The sequence below is a fragment of the Trichomonas vaginalis genome, chromosome III (genome assembly GCF_026262505.1).
Source record: "Trichomonas vaginalis G3 chromosome III, whole genome shotgun sequence".
Classification (NCBI taxonomy): domain Eukaryota; phylum Parabasalia; order Trichomonadida; family Trichomonadidae; genus Trichomonas; species Trichomonas vaginalis.
Window position 1 is genome coordinate 8,822,238 of NC_067205.1, and position 19,844 is coordinate 8,842,081.

Consider the following 19,844-nt stretch of genomic DNA (forward strand, 5'->3'; position numbering starts at 1 on the left):
GTTCTTATTTGCTCAGAATGGTATAACAGGTCTAATTGCACCACCTGGGTCGGGTAAGACTTTCACTTATCTTAAAATGGCTGCACAACAACAAGAACTAGATGAGAAGAACCCATTCTATGAGTTAGTTGTTATTTGTAGTACTTCTGGTCAATTTGACCAAACCGTCAATTCGTTCAAAGATATTATAAAAAAGTCTAAGTTAGTATGTATAAAAGACTCTGAGTTGTTAGATTGGATAAAGAAGTACCAAAGAAGAGTTTTGAAGTACAATGCTATAAATGAGTATATAAATTCTAAGTTTAAAGACCCAAATGAGGAAATGCAGAGAATATTAGAGAAGAAACACTTCAGAAACAAACAGAAAGAGATAGAATACATTTCGAAGAAATTGCAATCTTACGATTGGAAGACTTACCCTCATAGATGTCTTCTTATCTTAGATGACTTTGCTTCTCATCCTTTGTTAAAGAATAGAGAACAAGACATGTGTCGAATTCTTAAGAAGCTCAGACACTTTAACATCTCAGTTGTCATTTGTGTACAGACAGCCAAGAGTTTAAGTAAGGATGTAAAGAGAATACTTACTGACATTGTACTTTTCCCCGGATTGTCCGAAGACGATTTCATGGAACTTATGAAAGAGTCCATGGCAGGTAAGTTTGACAGACATGAACTATGGGAGAAGTACAAAGTCATACAAGACCCTCATACTTCTTTCAGAATTCATATCTACGCGAACAAAGTTCAAATTGTAAAAAGTCAAGCTTGAAAAATGTAAGTGTTAGTCTTAGTCTGCTTGTGGTGCTGGGGCTGTCGGTTCTTCTGGCTTTGGAATGGACTCGGTTGGTGGTACGTCGGACATTGTCTTGAAACAATAAAAGACTTGTCTTGAAACAATAAAAGACTTGTCTTGAAACAATAAAAGACTTGTCTTGAAAAAGTAAAAGACTTGTCTTGAAAAAGTAAAAGACTTGTCTTGAAAAAGTAAAAGACTTGTCTTGAAAAAGTAAAAGACTTGTCTTGAAAAAGTAAAAGACTTGTCTTGAAAAAGTACGGGTATCGTCTTCAATCAAGACCACTGTTCTCAAATTTGAGAACTTTACACCAAAAAATTTCTTGAAAAATAACGGGTCTTGTCTTGAAAAAGTAAAAGACTTGTCTTGAAAAAGTAAAAGACTTGTCTTGAAAAAGTAAAAGACTTGTCTTGAAAAAGTAAAAGACTTGTCTTGAAAAAGTAAAAGACTTGTCTTGAAAAAGTAAAAGACTTGTCTTGAAACAATGACCGACATAGACCCAGCAGATGAGGCAATTTACCTTATAGAGCTACCTGAGCCATCTTTGGTGTCAAGCTTGAAAAATAAATGGTTCATTTACTCTTCCTCTTTGAAGTTGTCAAAATACTCTGTTATCTTTTCCTTCAGTAGCGGTAAGTCTTCTTTGAAGGTAAGAATTGTACAACCTTTAATATCATAGTGTGTTTGAGGTAACGTATCTTGAACTATTTGTTTCACATCTTCATTTGGTGTCATTGAAATCGGTAAGTTTTCGCGATAGAACCAATTTCTGTCAGATTTGTAAATCTTAGCTAAGTCGTAAAAGCTTTTGTTGTTTCTTCTGACTAAATGCAACATAACCATATCTCTGTCTTCTTCATTTTCCATCTCTTCAGTGTAAATCATATACTTATAGTTCTTTTCCTTTCCTTTTGGTACCGAACGTGGTATTCTTTTCTGTATGTTTTTGTCTTTTGCTTCAAGCTTGTTCTCTAGCTCTTCACGTTCTTGTCTATGAAGTTCATCTAACATCATGAAAATATAACAAGCATAGCGAGGCGAAGCCCACATTGCAACAGCATTTACAAGAAGTCTATGTACATACCAACCTCTCAAACCATTTGGCAAATTTTGACGATTTTCGTACGGAATCTCGACCCGCGGTTTTCCGCGGGTCGCAAACATATGAGGAAATTCTTCTAAAAGTTCTTTTGTCTGTTGGTTTTCAAACCAATGATGTGCTTGCTTTGTAGAACGAAGAGCATTGAAAATACTTTGCATTTGGTACATGTCATCTTTGACCGAACGAATGAGACGGAGTTGTTTGTTATACTGTATGTACTCGTATTCTTCACTTATGGCTTCATGAACGATAGCAGTTGTTGTGTTCTCTGTTGTTGACATTTCTGTTCTTACATACAAAATAAAAAAATAAAAAAAAATAAAATTAGCGTTATTTTCTATCTTGTATAAAAGACCAAAAATAAACGCTTTACATGTATTTTTCAGCAACTTCGTCAAATACTTTTATAGCTTTGTCGATCTCATCTACTTCAAACGTTTCTTTACCTCTCGTGGGAGCACCATACATTTTCTCAAACTTTTCAAGTAGTTCTGTTTCAGCAGCTCTCATATCGTTAACAAACGCAACCTTGACTCTATTGACTATACTGTCATATCTTTGAGTTATATTAAATGTTCTTCCTATCTTATATCTCTTTGTATTGAAGTCCTTCGGTTTCTGAACGATGTAAAGTAAGCCTTCACTGCAACGTTCCGTATCGAATGAACCATATGTTATGAAATTATATCCAACAACTGGGTCAATCCAGAACAAAACTACTGGTATAAGACTTTTGTCGATGAGATATGCTCTTGTTCCATAGAATCTTACCGATATCATCAGCTCAGGATTTTTTGTCAAAATTTTCTGAGTTGAAGCATTTTTAACCCAGTCGTGTGCTTTCTTTCCTTCAGATAGTGTTAAAATGTCTGACAAAGAATATTTTTTGTATTTCTTTGAGTATCTTACGTTTAAATCACCAATTCTAACTATTTTGGTCTCATTGTCTATCTTTCTAACTGTTTCAAACTCAGTGCTTGTCATTTCCTGTTCTTACATACAAAATAAAAAAATAAAAAAAATAAAAACTAACTTTATTTTTTCTATCTTAAGGAAATTCATGATTTTTGGTCATTTTTCAGCAAAAATATATTTTAGGTGAAGAGGTGAAGCCCACATTGCTACAGCATTTACAAGAAGTCTATGTACATAATATCCTCTCAAACCGTTTGGCAAATTTTTACGATTTTCATAGAGTTTTGGCGACCAGGGTTTTTTCCCTACTCGCTGTTCTTCGCTGTTCTTCACTGTTCTTCACTGTTTTCATGTGTTTTAGGCATCTACGGTTTTTCCCGTAGATGCTGTTCTTCACTGTTTTCATAGAGTTTTGGCGACCCCGTAAAAAACCGGGCTCGCTGTTCTTCACGATTTTCATAGAGTTTTGGCGACTACGGTTTTTTACTTACTCGCTGTTCTTCGCTGTTCTTCACTGTTTTCATAGAGTTTTGGCGACTACGGTTTTTTACTTACTCGCTGTTCTTCGCTGTTCTTCACTGTTCTTCACTGTTTTCATGTGTTTTAGGCATCTACGGTTTTTCCCGTAGATGCTGTTCTTCACTGTTTTCATAGAGTTTTGGCGACCCCGTAAAAAACCGGGCTCGCTGTTCTTCACGATTTTCATAGAGTTTTGGCGACTACGGTTTTTTACTTACTCGCTGTTCTTCGCTGTTCTTCACTGTTTTCATAGAGTTTTGGCGACTACGGTTTTTTACTTACTCGCTGTTCTTCGCTGTTCTTCACGATTTTCATGTGTTTTATGCAAGACCGTTTTTTTCCCTACTCGCTGTTCTTCACGATTTTCATAGAGTTTTGGCGACCAGGGTTTTTTCCCTACTCGCTGTTCTTCGCTGTTTTCATAGAGTTTTGGCGACTACGGTTTTTTCCGTAGATGCTGTTCTTCACTGTTTTCATGAGTTTTATGCAAGACCGAAAAAAGTCGGTCTAGAGAAATTTCACTCAAAAGTTCTTGTGTGCTTTGGTTTTTTCCTTACTCGCTGTTCTTCACGATTTTCATAGAGTTTTGGCGACCAGGGTTTTTCCCGTAGATGCTGTTCTTCACGATTTTCATGTGTTTTATGCAAGACCGTTTTTTTCCCTACTCGCTGTTCTTCACTGTTTTCATAGAGTTTTGGCGACTACGGTTTTTTCCTTACTCGCTGTTCTTCACTGTTCTTCACTGTTTTCATACGGAATCCCTTCTCTCGTTTTTCCGAGGGAAGCAAGCATATGCCATTTTACTCAGAATTTTGTTGCTGAATTCAGCAAAAATAATGTTTATGTTAGAATGTTAGATCTAACATGTTTTCTAACATGTTTTCTAACATGGTCTAAAACATACAAAACTCATGAAATTTCATACGGAATTCAGCAAAAATAATGTTTATGTTAGAATGTTAGATCTAACATGTTTTCTAACATGTTTTCTAACATAACTATTTACAAGCGTTTTACATGGTATATGTTGCGATGGTTCATGACTTTAAACAGTTTTGTAGCCTCTATTTCTTCTTTTAGTACATCGAATGTTTTAACTATGCCGAAGGTTTCTTTATATTTCTTCTTGACATCAGATAGAAGGAAATCTTCTGCGGTTGGATAGTTTTTGTTCAGAAATGCTAACATGTCCATTTTATCTTCTGCTGGCTTTTCTGCTTCTTTCTTTAAGTCTGCATAGTCGTTTCTCATACGTTCTATCTCTTTGACGGAGTAGTTATATTTCCTCATTGCTGCTTTACATTTAGAACATTGCGGGTTCATTTTTGCGTTATATTCTGAAACCTTACCTGCTAAAACAACTAAGGCGTCAATGGTTTTCTTTAAATCTGAAGCAGTTGGTTTTATCTGTTCATTCCATACCTTACCTCTTCTGTCTTTATCTCTTATCTGCCATACACATTTTGCAGCTAATGAAACAAAGTTGTCGTAGGTCTTAAATTCTTCAGATTTATATATGTCAGAAACATTCTTATATACCATATCGCAATCTTTGTCCATAACTTTATGGTTGCAATGAAAACCAAGGAATTCATAGTTTACCTTTCGTATGAACTTCTTTATTTCTACCGAGTCGGTTGGTCTGACTTCTATTTCATCGAATTCAGGAATAGTGAGCTTTTGTTGTTGGATTTCAGGCAATTTGGGTAAATGGTCAATAATATCCTGCATTTCATAAAGATATTCTTCATTTGTTTCATCTTTTGCACTACAGTCTAAAACTCCTTGGAGAAGTTCTTGCTTTATCTTCTGGATTTCTGTTTCGAAAGTATATGAAGAAGGAATGAAGTTTTTCATTTCTACTAACATAGATGTTGGATTCATAACTAACGAGTTTGGTGCTGTAGTTGTTTGAATTGTTGTTGTGCCGATTGTTGAAATCATATCTTTTATACAAAATAAAAAAAATAAAAAAAAATAAAGTTAGTTTTATTTTTTATTTCGGGAAAATTCATGAAAATTCAAGTTTTAGAATTTCACGAATTCACAATGTTTACCATGTAAAACGCTTATAAAATAACTGGGGTAGAAATGAGGTTAGAAAACAGGTTAGATCTAACCTTCTACCCTAAAATATATTTTTATTGAATTCCGTATGAAATTTCATGAGTTTTGTATGTTTTAGACCATGTTAGAAAACATGTTAGAAAACATGTTTTCTAACATTCTAACATAAACTTTATTTTTGGTGTAAATTTCATGAAAATTCAAGAGTTTTAGACCATGTTAGAAAACATGTTAGAAAACATGTTAGATCTAACATTCTAACATAAACTTTATTTTTGGTGTAAATTTCATGAAAATTCAAGAGTTTTAGACCATGTTAGAAAACATGTTAGAAAACATGTTAGATCTAACATTCTAACATAAACTTTATTTTTGGTGTAAATTTCATGAAAATTCAAGAGGTTAGAAAACATGTTAGAAAACATGTTAGATCTAACATTCTAACATAAACATTATTTTTGGGTCCGGGAACAACTTTCTCTCAATAGGGGCTGTAGCGTACTCTTTGCGTAAGCGGTTCAGACCTTCTTCGAACTCTTGGGCTCTCTTCGATTTGTATTGGAATTGGAATTGCTGGGGTGGAGCTTGCTGGAACATCCAAGGGTTGGGGAAGTAAGGCATAGGCTGAGGAGGGTAGTTCGGGAAGCCTTGTGGTGGGTAGTAACCTTGAGGTGGAAATTGGTAGTAAATCGGAGGTACTTGCTGGAACTGAGGTTGCTGAGGAGACTGTTGTGGTTCTTTAGGTTCCTCTGGCTTGGGAATGGGCTCGGTTGGTGGGACGTCGGACATTCGTTTGTGGCTTAACCGTCGGACCACAACGATAAAAATCTCTGCTACTAGCAGTACTGCTACTGACAGTAGCAGTACTTTTACTGACAGTAGCAGTACTTTTTCTGACAGTAGCAGTACTTTTTCTGACAGTAGCAGTACTTTTACTGACAGTAGCAGTACTTTTTCTGACAGTAGCAGTACTTTTTCTGACAGTAGCAGTACTTTTTCTGACAGTAGCAGTACTTTATCGTCGAAAACCCTCTCAAATTTTCCTTTTTACTGCAACTAGCAGTACTTTTACTGCTCGTAGCAGTACTTTTACTGACAGTAGCAGTACTTTTACTGACAGTAGCAGTACTTTTTCTGACAGTAGCAGTACTTTTTCTGACAGTAGCAGTACTGCTACTGACAGTAGCAATGGTCGAGGTCGAACCTACCGACGAGGCAATTTACCTAATTGAAATTAACGAGCTTGTTAAAGACTTCCTCAGGCAGAATGTAAAAGGCAAGCTTGTTAACTGTTGGATAACGGGAAGGGCTGCCTTGAATCTCGAGACTTCGACTGGAATTCCAATTCAAATACCAGACGGGACAGCCTACGACGACATAAAGCAAGCAAAGAAAGAAGCTCTTCTCAAGTTCTTTGCCAAGCGTCCTTGGATACAACTTCCAAACAGAGAGAACCCTTTCCCAAGAATGAGCCAAATTCTCAAGGGTCTCCTTCACTTCTCGGGTCAGCCGTTCTACATAACCTGTGAAGGCGACATCCAACCAGTTCAGTAAACATCTCATTTTAACTCACTTTTTTCTATCTTAAGGAAATTCATGAAAATTCACCTGTTGAATTTTGTATAAAAAGCAACCCGCTGTTTTCCGGCGGTTGGTATATTCTTCACAAAATGCTTGTTTTGAGGTCGAGCCACTTTTGGCTCCACCTCTTTTTTCACCTAAAATATATTTTTCAATACTTTTTCAGCACTTTTCCGTAGTTGTATATGAAAGACAATTCGAGATAAAAGTCATAGTACAATGGTATAATATGCTGCACACCGTTTGTTGTGAACCAAACTTGAAAGTCAGAGAAACTGTTACTAGGTGGTTCGTAGAATTTAGAAGCAAAGTCATAAAAGTCCTTACCAATACAAAGAAAACTGTTGTTGCTTGAACTGAAACTTGCATGACACATGACATTTTGAGGGTCGAACACGTTTCTATAAACTGTCAAATCTGTTGGTGGGCGTATAAATTTAAACGGACCGTCAGGTGGTAATGGTTCGTTCTGGTTTAGTAACCGAAGAAATTGTGCCCAAGAACGTTTGTCTACTTCCCAAAATAAAAACTGTGTATCTCTTGGAGGGTTATTTTCAATCCTTTGAAATGAAACGGTGGAATTCATCTTGTTGTATTCTAGTTTTAGATAGTATGTTCCATTTAGTAAAGAGTCGTATTTTTCTTGAAATTCCCAGTAGTATTTGTTTATTTGAGTTTGAAAGTCATTTAGAGTTTTCTCAAGACTTTCGTCTGAACGAATTGTAAAGATTCTCATTTCGTCAAATTTGTCTATTAGACCATCAGAACCTTTATATTGCCCATGAAAATATACTGCGAACATAAATGCGTTAGTTCTTTTTGAAAACAAAACTCTTCTAAATCCTATTGCCTTTGCATCTGAAGGACTTTGAAGCCAACGAATTGGATAGTCAAACCTGTAAGTACGGGATGAAATTTCTTCATCTGATATAGTCCTACCGGCGTTTGTAAAGATATAGTCTAACGGTTTTGTATCTGCTACTTTTGTTCTTTGTTTTTCAACCTGAAACATTTAATATATGTAAAAATATACTGTTTTAAAATTGTATGCCATATAGCTTCTTGAATTTGTTGAGAAATATATGAACGTGTTTTCCATCTGTATCTCTAGTGTTTACATAAGCACAGCCTGCCTTAGTAAAACATACTTGTAATTTTCTATAGTTTACGCCGGTATAAAGGTAGAAAGAGTCCTGTTCTTCGCTATAGTAGTAAAACTCAAACGTATGCTTACCATAGTCTGTAATTTCAATTGCTTCATCTTCTAGTTCGTCGACAAATTCGAATACAATATCTCTAAATTTGCCTATGTTCTTACTGTTTTCAGAACAAGTGACCCAACGTAAGTTTTCAAGTCTATTGTCGTTTCTTATATGGTTTATGTGGTCTACAAAAGGTAGATTGTTAGGGTTTGGTATAAAATGAGTTGCAATGACAACATGTTTAAAATAGTGTTTTCCACCAATCCTCATCCTAGCATATCCGTCATTTTGCTCCCATTCGCTTAAAACTCTTTTTGTCTTTTTGTTTCTGACTTCAAAAGGCTCAGAACAGTGAATTTCATATTTCTCATCTAACAAACAAGTTTCCCAACGGTCTTCTTCAACAAACTCAACGTACATTTCAAATAAAATAAAAAAATATATTTTTTAAAAAAATGTTTTTATTTCATGCAATGTTTTTCTTTTACTTTACATAACCACCTGCTGCCATAAGCCTTTGACGCCAACCCATACCAGCTAATGAAGGTTGGCTTGTTTTAGTAGTTTCCAAACTAAACTTTGGTTTTGGTTTATCTTCAGTTTTTGGCTCACCTTCTTCTATTGGTTTTTCGTCACTTTTTGGTTCCTCTGACTTTACCTCACTTGCAGGTATGGTTGTGTCGTTAGTATCTTCGTAAATATCATATGCCATTTGTTTTTGTTTTCCTTTCAACTTTTTGTGTTTGTTGTAAAGTTTAGAATATTTCGACTCTAAGTCAATGAGATGTTCTATAATGAACTGTTTGTCAGTGAAGTAAACTTTTCCATCTGTTGTCTCGAAAGCTCCTTCAGACTTCAATATTTTATTTGTGAGAGTCTGTTTCTTTTTTGAGATACTAGCCGTTCCATTTCTATGAAAAGTGACTTTATAGTTAGGGTTTGTATTTCCAGACCTGGCACTTTCTATTATTGAATTTTTCTCTTCATCTGTAAGTTCTTTGACAGGTTTTGACAATGGTTCTGAACTTTTTGTTTGTGGTGTCAAATCTACCGTTTCAACTTCTTCGGTCATTTCATCTCAGTAAAAAATTTTAGTTTGGTTTGTTTTCAACTGGTTGTTGTTGTTTTTTAAGTCGGTCTAAAACTTCCTGAGGTATAGGAAGAACTTGACAAACACGTGGTGGTGTAACTGCTGGAAGCCGACAAATCCATCTTGAACCCATTTGTCTCAATGCTGTATTGTTCATTTCATCTCAGTAAAAAACTTTACATTCCCCAAGTTTGAGGCGGTTGCGGTTGGTTGTTGTTTACCCACTGTTGTGCATGGTTATATCCTCTGTTAAAGAATCTTTCACCTTGGTCCATGTAGTGTCCTGCTTGGTTATAGTAGTCATTTGCTTTGTTATAGTAGTTTCCTGCTTGTCTTCCTACATTGTCCATCCATCCTTGAACTTTTCCTCTTGTTTCAGGATTTGGAATAAGATTTGCTGCATCTCGTGCTACATCCCAACCTTTCTGTACAGTTTGTATAATAGGTTGTGCTTTCTCTTTAAGTATACCTAATGTACTCAAAATCTTCCTTCCAACTCCAAATACACCTCTGGCTATTGTTCCCACTGCGGGCAAAAATCTGGATGCAACTCCTGCTAATGCGCCAAATAAACCCATTTCTTATGGGTTAAAAAATGACGAATCCAAACAAGGACCCCTATGTTTCTAAGGCAACAAAGAAAGCACTCATGGTAAAAATCTTTAGTTCAACACCAAATGCTTGGTTTATGGATATCTTGGAAAACATTCCGAGAGTTAGAACAGATGGACCTCCATACTGGCTAATATTTGTCGGTCAAAACACAAGATACTGTGAAGCCATACCATTACAGTCCAAAAATATTTTAGATGTGAAAACTGCTTTGACAATATTCGTTGACAAATACCATCCAACAAAACTGACATCTGACTGTGAAAGTTCTTTCAAATCAGACGATATTAAAAACTATCTGCGTTCAAAAAATGTAAACCAATATTTCATTGTCGACCAAAACCATTCTGCTCTTGGTGTCATTGACAGTTGTATAAAAATCTTAAGAGACTTAAACCAACCACAAGGTGGTGAAGCAAATGAAATGTCATATGACGACAAGTACAGACACTTCTCCATGGCAAAGATGAGACAAGTTTTAAATATTTACAATACCCGTAAACAAAAAGGTTTGGGAAACCACTCCCCCGAAGAAATGAAAAACAACCCTGACTTAGAGAAAGACTATATATTTAATAGTTTAGTCAAAAGAGACAAACAAGAAAGAATGCCAGGCTTCAAACTTCAGAAAGGTGACAAAGTAAAAATAGAAATACCTAAACGCGACCCATATGAAAATACTATTGACTATGACAACAATGGGAACTCGACAGGTACTCGCATTCGTGTTCGTAAAAATAGAAGAAAGTATACAAGAGAATATTATGAAGTTTTAGGCAAACATGGCAAAATGTACAGACTGCAAGCAGAAGATAAAACTACTATTGTCAGACCTCGTTTCAAACTTGTCAAAGTTCAAGGTGGTATACTTTCAAAGACAGTTCCTAACAAATATAAGACAACTCCTGACGAATATGCTAAAGAAGTTGAAAATGACGACTAAGCAATTCTATACCATGCGTAAACTGTCATGTAAGGTGGCATGTAGTCTTTACTTTGTCCCGTTGTTTGTGTATACCCTGAAACGCGATGTGTATGGTTTCCTTCTCCCTGTGTGCTACCCCAGAAACAATTTATAGCAAACTGAACGTTGTCTTTAACATCATATCCTTTACCTTTTTTCATTGCTGACCAATCCCAAAATCTATGCTTATGCCAACCTGCTTGAGATGTACTTAAATCTATGTAGTGACTGTGTGCAGGTAAGTTTTCACCTGAAATCGTTTTACTTCCACCTGTTTCCTTTGAAGAGTTTGCACAATACAAAAACCTGTCGACTATTTGAGTCCAAGTTCCGAGACCAAGTACTACTTCTGGTCTGGTAGAGTTCATTGACGTGTAAATAGAACCTATAGGATATAGTGTTTGAAGTATTTCTGTCTTTAACGTTTGAAGCTCTGTTTTGTCAGCTTTGTTGTCATATAAATCTTGAGCAGTGAATTTAACATTGTTTTCATCCTTCATGACATAGACATTTCTACATCTAATGTATTTCATCGTCGTTATGTCATCCTCCGATGTTAAACCTTGTGGAAAGTTAGGAGGTTTCCAATTTAATACATCCCCACCAGTTTCTTCAACCGTTCCTTCAATATTTTCTATACCAACAGTTGCGAAGAAATCGTGTGTATGTCCAACGTCACTTTTCTTGTTTAAGGTTTCTTGTAAGTTTGTAATATTTGCAATGGTATGTGTATGAGTCTTTTTAGAATATTCTTTGTCAGCTCTTGTCACTTCACTTGACATTTTATTGTCAACATATGTTTTATCCGCCTTGTCATCTAACTTTTCTTGAAGTTCATCTACGTCATAGATGTTATGTGTATGGTGTTTTTGTGGGTATGCTCTATCTGTCCATGCGAAAATATAGTCTTTTGTTGCATCTACATACTCTTTGTCAGCTTTCTTTTCAAGGCTAACGTTTAAGTCTGTTATTTCAGATATAGTATGTGTATGTCCAACGTCACTTTTCCTGTTTAAGGTTTCTTGTAAGTTTGTAATATTTGCAATGGTATGTGTATGAGTCTTTTTAGAATATTCGTTTTCAGCTCTTGTCACTTCACTTGACATTTTATTGTCAACATATGTTTTGTCTGCTAGTTCAGGATGAGTATGTTCTTTTGTTGCATATGTTGCATCTGCTCTGTCATGTTCTTCTTGAACTTTTTCAATGACATACTCTTTGTCAGCTTTGTTGTCAACATCTGCTTTCAAAAGAAGTTCATCTATAGGTTTCTCGTTTAAAGTTCTTTTTGTTGGATTTATACAAACAGTATGGTTCTTACTGTCTTGAAACAGAAACTCGTCTGTCAATGGGTTTATCGTCAGTTTTAAGTTTCCTTCTTTCAATGACTCAGATATCTTAGAATAGTTTGAAAAGTTTGTTGTGTTCTTATTTAGAGCTTGCAAAATGAGTTGTCGGTTGTGTTGTATTTCTCTCATAGACGCTGTTTCTTTCGACATTTTTATTCTAGATAAAATATGCTTTCAATAAAAAGAAAATTCTAGAGTTGCTACAACTAAACCATTAGATGAACTTTTTACCAATGTCGGTCAAAAGTTTGAGACAGAGACCGTAAAGCATGAAGGCTATCGTTTTGACTACCCGTTAAGATGGCTAAGAGACCCATCCGTCACAAAAGCTATTGGCTTTCGTAGAATGAAGTTCATTTCAGAAGCCATACATGGTTTCCCATTTACGGTCGCTTTTGAAATTCGATACTATAACAAAGAGAAACGTACGTATGAGAAATTTGAACAGGGAAAACTTTTACAAGTGAATTTGCTTGTAAACTTAGAAACAACTCTTCAAGCTTTTCAAGAAAAAAAATAAACGATATCTATCTCGAATATGCAAAACAGTACAACATTGACGAAGGAGAGTACCATCTCGATATTTATATGACAGGAAAAATGCAACTGTTAAAATCAATAGAATAAAGACCTTGGAGAAGACGTTTATATTTCTACAAAATATAACAACTTGGCATGGTATAGGTTTCTGAGGATGTTAAATCAGCCTGCAGAATATCCAGTACACCCGGACTTTTATGAAGTCGAAAACCCTAATGGAACATATGAAAATGTTTTCGACTCAGATGCTATTATAGTTCATGCTTCATTTTCTGGCGCCCAAAACTCTTTTTTATGCTTGGCAAATGACTTTTACGAAAAACCTACAAAGCTATATGAACCACCGAGTGGAAGTATTTCAGACTTTCAAGTATGGTTTACAACAGATGGAAGAAAGAGAATAGTTCCATTATACCATGTGTTTTACTTAGAACTTAGTTTCATATACAACTACTATCGAACGGTAAAAATATAATTTTTTAATACGGTTGAGGTGTTGGATTTGGTTGCCAACTAGACTGTGGTGCAGGTTCAGGCTGTTGTATAACAGGAGCTTGTTCTTCTGGTTCAGGGTCTTTAGGTATAATACCAACAACTGACCTACTCTTTTACCAATATTTTTGACTCCGTTCCAAATTCCTCTTCCGACAGGTTTTATTCCATTCCATATACCTCTTCCAACATTTCGAAAGAAGTTTCCTATTCTGAAAGAAACCCATTTACTATATGTAAAAATCTAATGTCCACCTAGTCTCTTACGTTTCCTTCTGAGTTCCATTGCATTCTTTAACTGGAGCTCATACATTCTATTTCTCCTCTGGTAGAAAACATACTCTGGGTCAACTCCTGTGTTCGCGTCATCTGCATAGAGTTGTTTATATCCCACTTCAGGGTTTGTATAAAACTCTTTCCATCTCATATTTGCATACCATGGTGGCAAACCTAACGCAGCGTCATTTGACATGGCAGTTTGCATTTGTACATCTGTTGGCACTTGACCATAGTTTGCCATTGCAGTTTGTATTCTAACTTCATTTGGAATATTCTCTGGGTTTGGTTGTCCAGGTTGCTGTGCATTCGCTAAGTTCTGTGCGTCCATTTAATATTAGATAAAAATATCTCTTACGAGTACATATACTGGACATTTGCAGGCATTGGTTCATCTTCATATTCTCTATATCTTTCTGCCACGTCAAATAAGTAAATGACACAATGGAAAAAACCTAAAACAAGTAGTCCTATTTCAAACCACATTTACTTACCAATAAAATTTCTTTGTTATGACACTTTCTCCGGTTTATAGGACCTCTCTCATATTCTATCTTATCGTATCTAAACTCATAGTCATGTATGTCCTCTAACCATCTCATGACACTTTCCAAACCACTTTTATCGGATGTAAAGTAAAAGCATGGATGGTTATGTACAACGTCTAAAGTTTCTAAAGAGTCTCTCAAAGTCCAGTCTACTTGGTATTGAAAATCATATGTGTTATAGAACGGCGGGTCTACTATAAAGAAAACATTTTCCTTGTCTTTATATTTTTCATACAACTCTGTCCAACGACATCTCACAAACTCTATACCCTCAGTATATTTTTCTATGTCCTCTTTGAAAACATTTGTATAGTTAAGATATAAAACTTTTGACATAAGTGTTTCAATGTCATGAACTCTTATAGAACCACTATACAATAGTCTAGAAGATATACTATCCCAGTCAATATACTCTGCTTTTTTCAAAACCTCTCTGACAGTATTTTTCTTATCTAATGGTATACGTTCCATCTTACCTATAGGTATCTTTTCTTTTAACTCTTTCAATATTTTGTTTGTGTCTGGTATATGTTTGAGACGGTTCATATAGTTGTCGAAGTCATTGCATATAATCTTTGAGTCAGGAAATACAGTATGGCACAAATGAGATATATAGAAACTTCCACCGAACAAATCTACAAATGTTAGACCATTCGGTAGTTTCTTAAGTTCTCTCAATAGAATATCTTTACATCTACTCTTATTTCCAAAGAAGGGTAACGGTGGTTTTGTAAAATTCATTTTATATATATATAATAAAAATGTTTTTACCTGAAAAGTGACAGAAAAGTGACAAAACATGAAAACATATATAATTTGTGAAAAGCTCCTGGAAGACCCGTATATAAGAACTTCATTTATACTAAACATCTTCAGGGGCTAGAGGGGCGCAGCCCTGGAAGCCCCACTACCTTTTTTTTTTTTTTTTTTTTTTTTTTTTTTTTTTAGATTCTTGCAAATCATCAAAAATAATTGTATTTTAAAAAACGATCAAATTATCCTTTCATTATTTTAAACTTAAATTAGTTTTTATGATTGACTAAAGCAATCATATTTATTCATCATTAAATAAACAAAAAAATAATATTTGAGAGTTATTTCAAAAAAAACACATTGAATTTATTCATTTGTCTCAATTTCAGTATTATAAATTTTTATAATTTCAATATTTTGAAATACACTTTTTAATATTTCAATATTTATGATATTTCAATGTATTAAGTGGTCTCAAATTGAGCTTCTCAAATATAAGTTGGCCTATTCAAATAATAAAATTAAATAATATTTAAAATAATAAATAAAAGTGATTGAGGTCATAGCAAAACGGCTGTTTCAGTCATTAATTCTTAAAAATAAAAAGGGTAAAAACTAAATAAAATGGGTAAAATTCAATAGTGTCTGTGCTATCGTTCAATTTGAAGGTGTCTTTTGAAACCGCAAGACACATTGAATTTTTGAATAGTGTATTATGGTTTGACAGACACCAATGAAAAAAATAAAATGATATTTATTTTAAATATATAAGATCCTTATATAAAATATAAATATTTTATCGTTTCATTTTCTTGTTTTAGAAATGTTTTTTATTGAAAAATCAATAAAACTAACTCCAAAATAAAATTTTTGATTTAAAGACACTATGATGACACCAGGCAAATCTTCCAAGACACCTATCGTCGGGAATCTAACAACCCTAATTTCTATCGAACTTACTCCAAGCAAAAATAACTTAGTCATTGCACCAACACAAGACCCATTCACTCTTACAGAAGTAGTGGGAACAAATAAAATGTCATTCGCCGACTTTTGCAAAAACAAAGTTGACTTAGACTTTGGTTTCTCAAACCTCAACACTGAAGTAAACTATTATTTCAATGCTGCTGGAGATGCTTGGGACCCAGTTAAGTTCACATGCGAAAAGTTTGAATGCAAGAGAATAGAAAGCAGACTTGCAGTCTATATGTTGGACCCAGATATTTCAAATGCTTTAGCTGCCAAATATATTGCAGTTCCACTTATGTTCCCTATACACCAAATATCTGTCAAAGACTTTGCAGGTGAAGTTGGAAACCAAAGTGCTGACCCAGGTGCAAGAACAGATATTGCTTTAACAACTGCAATGAAACATGCAGATACTATGTTTGTACTGTTCAGACGAACTATAAATGACTATTCTTGCTTCTACAACCCTGGTATTAAATACCATATAAACATAGATGGCAAATATTATCCAAGAGAAGAATATTCTACAGTTGAGGATATGAGGTCATACAACTTGACATTAGATGCTATGAACTTTAACAACAACTTCACAACAACCATTAACCCTGAAATGCAAAGTTCTATTATGCCATATGTGAAAGTATGGACTCATACAGGAGGTCAAAAAACTCAATATACAAATGGAGACCGTTCAAACTTTTGGCTTGGCATTCCATTTGCTGACTCAGAAGACTTTATGGGTGGTATTTCAACTGTTGGTACAGTTCAAATACAATATACTGGTGACAGAGACGGTCCAGATGAATTGAGAGCAAAGAAGTTTACAAAACCAATAGCACTTTTCACGGAAGATGCTCTTTTGAAGATTCGTTCGATGAAACCTGCTGGGGCTCCTCAGATTGGCATAACGACAGCTTCCATCGAGCAGATTTTGGCAGCAGGTCAGTAAGTTGTTCTTGAACTGACTTCTCTCCGTCAAATATTGACAGTACGCCAGTTTTGACATAATATTGTAAGATAAACTTTCCTTTAGAAATATCGGTCAGTTTTGTTGTTATATTTTTGTCTGCTTCAAGAACTTTCACCATTTCAGTTATACCAACTTTCTTTGCTTATGAAAATATTTTGGTTCAGCAAATATTGCTATTCTATAACATTTTCCATTGTTTGTATAAAGAACTATTCTGTCAATGAACTTGTATTGTTTGTGTGTGTAAACTTTGTTCTGCTTCAATTCGAAGAGATACTCAAATACGTCCATCTTTTTATTCTAAGTAAAATGTCATTTCCGAAAAATAGAAGCGTAAGTGTTTCAAAAGGTTTAATGGCGATGGCAGATGTGAAGTTAAATTCACCAACTCAAACAAACAGTCAAAGTGTTGTTGTCAATGTCAAAGAAAGAGATGTTGAAGTGGGGAAACCATACGAAGACGAAGATGGTATAACAATAGTTCCTGTAAAAGAACAACCAACATACCCTGAAGTTAGCAGAGACTTAAGTTCTGTTGCAGATATTCGAAAACGACTACAAGACAAACTTAAAACAAACTTAAAACTCAGGAGAAGATTTGTCAAGCTTTGGGTATAATGTTAAACTTGGTCGAACACAACCCTGTAAAAGTGAACTCATATGTCATCGCACCTCATGAAGTTTTGAAAGAACTATTGAAACTTTTGACAGAGGCAGACGATATAAACATCAAAGAAATAGAACCCGACATTGCTTGCTGTGGTGTTTCATACAATGTCATTGACAAGATATACGTTATGAAAGGAGGTGAAACGTTGAACTTAAAATATAGTTTCCCAGACGTCATAAAAATATTTGACGACCACAACATTTCATTAAAATTTACTTGCTAAGTAAATGGCAGAAGACATAGTGGTTTATACTATTACGACTAAAAACCCTGAGTCATATAATTCTATAACAACAAACTTACAAAGTCCTCAAGGACGATATTGTAAACTAACCTTAAACACAATGACGACTAAAGCCTGTTTTGCTCTTTTGACACCAGAAGACTTTATTGTTGTGAATGGTAAAAAATACTCCTTTGAAGATACTTACTCAGATATACCACCAACAGGTTTTGTTGACTTATTTAATACTTTACGTACGAGTGTAACATGTGCTGCAACTAGAGCAGGTTTCATTATGTTTGGATGTCCGACTGAGTTTACTATAAAGATATGAGCTATAATACAAAACTTATTTCTGGTTTTTACTACCAACAGTTTCCTATAACAGGAAAAGGTGTCATACAAGGAATGTCTATTCCATTGACATTAAGCACACCAAATCTTATATATTGTTTCAAACTTAGGTTCAAAGTGTTATTCGAATGTCGACAGAAACTATTATGACCAAAAGATACTTATGCGTATAAACAATACTTTCTCTGCTGGTTTGCCTATTGTTCATTCGAATGCAGAATTTTCAACCTTAGTGAACTCAAACACTTTGGCAAGTATAACGTTGACATTAGTTGACGCAAACTTTGTTCCTGTAAAACTTTTATGTCCTATGTATTTGTCAATGACGGCAGAAAGTTTCGAATTGGAAGATGCAACTGGTGAAAGTATTGTATTACAAGAACAACTTCAACAACAAAATAGCTCAAGAACAACAAATGGAACAACAAAGTCAAGAATAAAAATAATATTTTTTTTATTTTTATAAAAATGTACAGAATAGATGTTTCAGATTTTTATGACTTCCAAGCCTTCAGAAATATGTGTCCATTTAGAGACTATAACAAAGCAGTCGAGAATTTGAAACGTTTAGTCATTTATGTCGACTCTGCCCCAGAATGTTATGTCATGAAAGAATGGGATGTTGTCTTTAACAAACCTAAAGCGACAATAGTTTCAGAACAAGAATGTAGACAGAAACTTAAGAAAATAAAAGTTGTACAAGTTGGAATGAAGATGTTAGATGCTTGGGATATCTTATTGTCAAAGTTAGAAGATTTTTCAGTTCGAGGTATAAAGTTCTATACACCTTCTCCAAACTTCTATTCTATCTTCACTGGATATAAATACGAACAAGTAGAATGGAAAGAAAATATTATAGAAGCTTGGTTAGACCATGTCAAAGAAATTATATGCAATGGAAACGAAAAGGTTTATGAGTATATCTTATGTTGGTTTGCAAACATCTTACAACATCCAAGTGCTAAAAATGAAACTGCTCTCATTATAATTGGAAAACAAGGAACAGGTAAGAATACTTTCTTTACAGATATTTTGTGCAAACTATTAGAAGGTTATTCGAACCCTAATATGACAAACTTAGAAAACATCTGTGGCAAGTTTAACTCCTCAATTGAGAATATGAAACTTATAGTTTGCAATGAACTTCAAAGTATAGATACAACAAAAGTTTTAAACTCAGATGCTTTGAAGAGTCTTATAACAGATAAAGTTGGAGTTGTTGAAAGAAAGTATAAAGACTCAAGAGTTTGTGAGAATGTTGCAAACTTCATTATGGTTTCAAACAATACTGTTCCGATGAAGTTAGAAAGTTCTGACAGAAGATATGTAGTTGTCAGAACGTCAGATTCTCATATGCAAGATACAGAATATTTTGACGACTTAGCAGAAACTTTGACATCTGACTTTTACAACCACTTGTTCTCATATTTCATGACATTAGATATTTCTAAGTTCAATCCAAGACAAATTCCACATACCGAAGAAAGACAACATTGTTAGAAGCAAACAAGAGTGTATATGAACTGTTTATAGATGAGACTAACTTTGAGTGTTTAGATGAAAGGTCATTGTACGATTCGTATAAACAATATTGTCAAGAATATGGTTATATGGCAGCGTCTAAACGAACATTCTTGGCAAATGTCAAAAGTCTTTTAGATGTTCAGAACGGCGTATATACAAAGAAAAATTTTTATGAGTAAATTTTAAAAAAAATATTTTTTTATCCGATAGAAAAGATGACGAAATATATTTCAGTCAACAAATATATGTCAGGACTTAAAGAAGAACTAGACCCATTCGCTTATTTGAATGTTTACTTCTACCATTTTGAAAAGTCTTCATTCAGCA

General features: G+C 34.6%; 15 protein-coding genes across 15 annotated transcripts, besides 2 other annotated features; 3 read left to right on the forward strand and 12 right to left on the reverse strand.

The window, feature by feature from the left end:
- Positions 1 to 14,996: part of a mobile genetic element that runs on past the window's edge.
- TVAGG3_0667370 (protein of unknown function, DUF4106 family) lies at positions 323 to 772 on the forward strand (the record flags this gene model as incomplete). The annotated part of the gene is made up of 1 exon (XM_051242229.1): positions 323 to 772. One exon carries the CDS (start codon positions 323 to 325, stop codon positions 770 to 772), a length of 450 nt encoding a protein of 149 aa, XP_051088816.1.
- Positions 1,463 to 2,180, reverse strand: TVAGG3_0667380 (KilA, N-terminal/APSES-type HTH, DNA-binding family; the record flags this gene model as incomplete). The annotated part of the gene is made up of 1 exon (XM_051242230.1): positions 1,463 to 2,180. A coding segment is annotated over one exon (718 nt), but the record flags the coding sequence as incomplete, so codon positions are not given.
- Positions 2,269 to 2,679, reverse strand: TVAGG3_0667390 (organellar and viral DNA polymerase type B; the record flags this gene model as incomplete). Its single annotated transcript, XM_051242231.1, has 1 exon — positions 2,269 to 2,679. The coding sequence occupies one exon, from the start codon at positions 2,677 to 2,679 to the stop codon at positions 2,269 to 2,271; it is 411 nt and encodes a 136-aa protein (XP_051088818.1).
- TVAGG3_0667400 (organellar and viral DNA polymerase type B) lies at positions 4,336 to 5,277 on the reverse strand (the record flags this gene model as incomplete). Its single annotated transcript, XM_051242232.1, has 1 exon — positions 4,336 to 5,277. The coding sequence occupies one exon, from the start codon at positions 5,275 to 5,277 to the stop codon at positions 4,336 to 4,338; it is 942 nt and encodes a 313-aa protein (XP_051088819.1).
- On the reverse strand, positions 5,833 to 6,189 carry TVAGG3_0667410 (uncharacterized protein; the record flags this gene model as incomplete). Its single annotated transcript, XM_051242233.1, has 1 exon — positions 5,833 to 6,189. The coding sequence occupies one exon, from the start codon at positions 6,187 to 6,189 to the stop codon at positions 5,833 to 5,835; it is 357 nt and encodes a 118-aa protein (XP_051088820.1).
- TVAGG3_0667420 (uncharacterized protein) lies at positions 7,133 to 7,993 on the reverse strand (the record flags this gene model as incomplete). The annotated part of the gene is made up of 1 exon (XM_051242234.1): positions 7,133 to 7,993. One exon carries the CDS (start codon positions 7,991 to 7,993, stop codon positions 7,133 to 7,135), a length of 861 nt encoding a protein of 286 aa, XP_051088821.1.
- On the reverse strand, positions 8,019 to 8,603 carry TVAGG3_0667430 (His-Me finger endonucleases family; the record flags this gene model as incomplete). The annotated part of the gene is made up of 1 exon (XM_051242235.1): positions 8,019 to 8,603. One exon carries the CDS (start codon positions 8,601 to 8,603, stop codon positions 8,019 to 8,021), a length of 585 nt encoding a protein of 194 aa, XP_051088822.1.
- TVAGG3_0667440 (phage tail repeat-like family) lies at positions 8,668 to 9,255 on the reverse strand (the record flags this gene model as incomplete). Its single annotated transcript, XM_051242236.1, has 1 exon — positions 8,668 to 9,255. The coding sequence occupies one exon, from the start codon at positions 9,253 to 9,255 to the stop codon at positions 8,668 to 8,670; it is 588 nt and encodes a 195-aa protein (XP_051088823.1).
- TVAGG3_0667450 (uncharacterized protein) lies at positions 9,275 to 9,430 on the reverse strand (the record flags this gene model as incomplete). Its single annotated transcript, XM_051242237.1, has 1 exon — positions 9,275 to 9,430. One exon carries the CDS (start codon positions 9,428 to 9,430, stop codon positions 9,275 to 9,277), a length of 156 nt encoding a protein of 51 aa, XP_051088824.1.
- Positions 9,539 to 9,851, reverse strand: TVAGG3_0667460 (uncharacterized protein; the record flags this gene model as incomplete). The annotated part of the gene is made up of 1 exon (XM_051242238.1): positions 9,539 to 9,851. A coding segment is annotated over one exon (313 nt), but the record flags the coding sequence as incomplete, so codon positions are not given.
- On the forward strand, positions 9,869 to 10,815 carry TVAGG3_0667470 (uncharacterized protein; the record flags this gene model as incomplete). Its single annotated transcript, XM_051242239.1, has 1 exon — positions 9,869 to 10,815. A coding segment is annotated over one exon (947 nt), but the record flags the coding sequence as incomplete, so codon positions are not given.
- TVAGG3_0667480 (phage tail repeat-like family) lies at positions 10,825 to 12,348 on the reverse strand (the record flags this gene model as incomplete). Its single annotated transcript, XM_051242240.1, has 1 exon — positions 10,825 to 12,348. The coding sequence occupies one exon, from the start codon at positions 12,346 to 12,348 to the stop codon at positions 10,825 to 10,827; it is 1,524 nt and encodes a 507-aa protein (XP_051088827.1).
- Positions 13,475 to 13,837, reverse strand: TVAGG3_0667490 (uncharacterized protein; the record flags this gene model as incomplete). Its single annotated transcript, XM_051242241.1, has 1 exon — positions 13,475 to 13,837. The coding sequence occupies one exon, from the start codon at positions 13,835 to 13,837 to the stop codon at positions 13,475 to 13,477; it is 363 nt and encodes a 120-aa protein (XP_051088828.1).
- Positions 13,977 to 14,795, reverse strand: TVAGG3_0667500 (phage tail repeat-like family; the record flags this gene model as incomplete). Its single annotated transcript, XM_051242242.1, has 1 exon — positions 13,977 to 14,795. One exon carries the CDS (start codon positions 14,793 to 14,795, stop codon positions 13,977 to 13,979), a length of 819 nt encoding a protein of 272 aa, XP_051088829.1.
- Positions 14,997 to 16,011: 1,015 nt separating the features above from the next.
- Positions 16,012 to 19,844: part of a mobile genetic element that runs on past the window's edge.
- On the forward strand, positions 18,462 to 19,003 carry TVAGG3_0667520 (uncharacterized protein; the record flags this gene model as incomplete). Its single annotated transcript, XM_051242243.1, has 1 exon — positions 18,462 to 19,003. A coding segment is annotated over one exon (542 nt), but the record flags the coding sequence as incomplete, so codon positions are not given.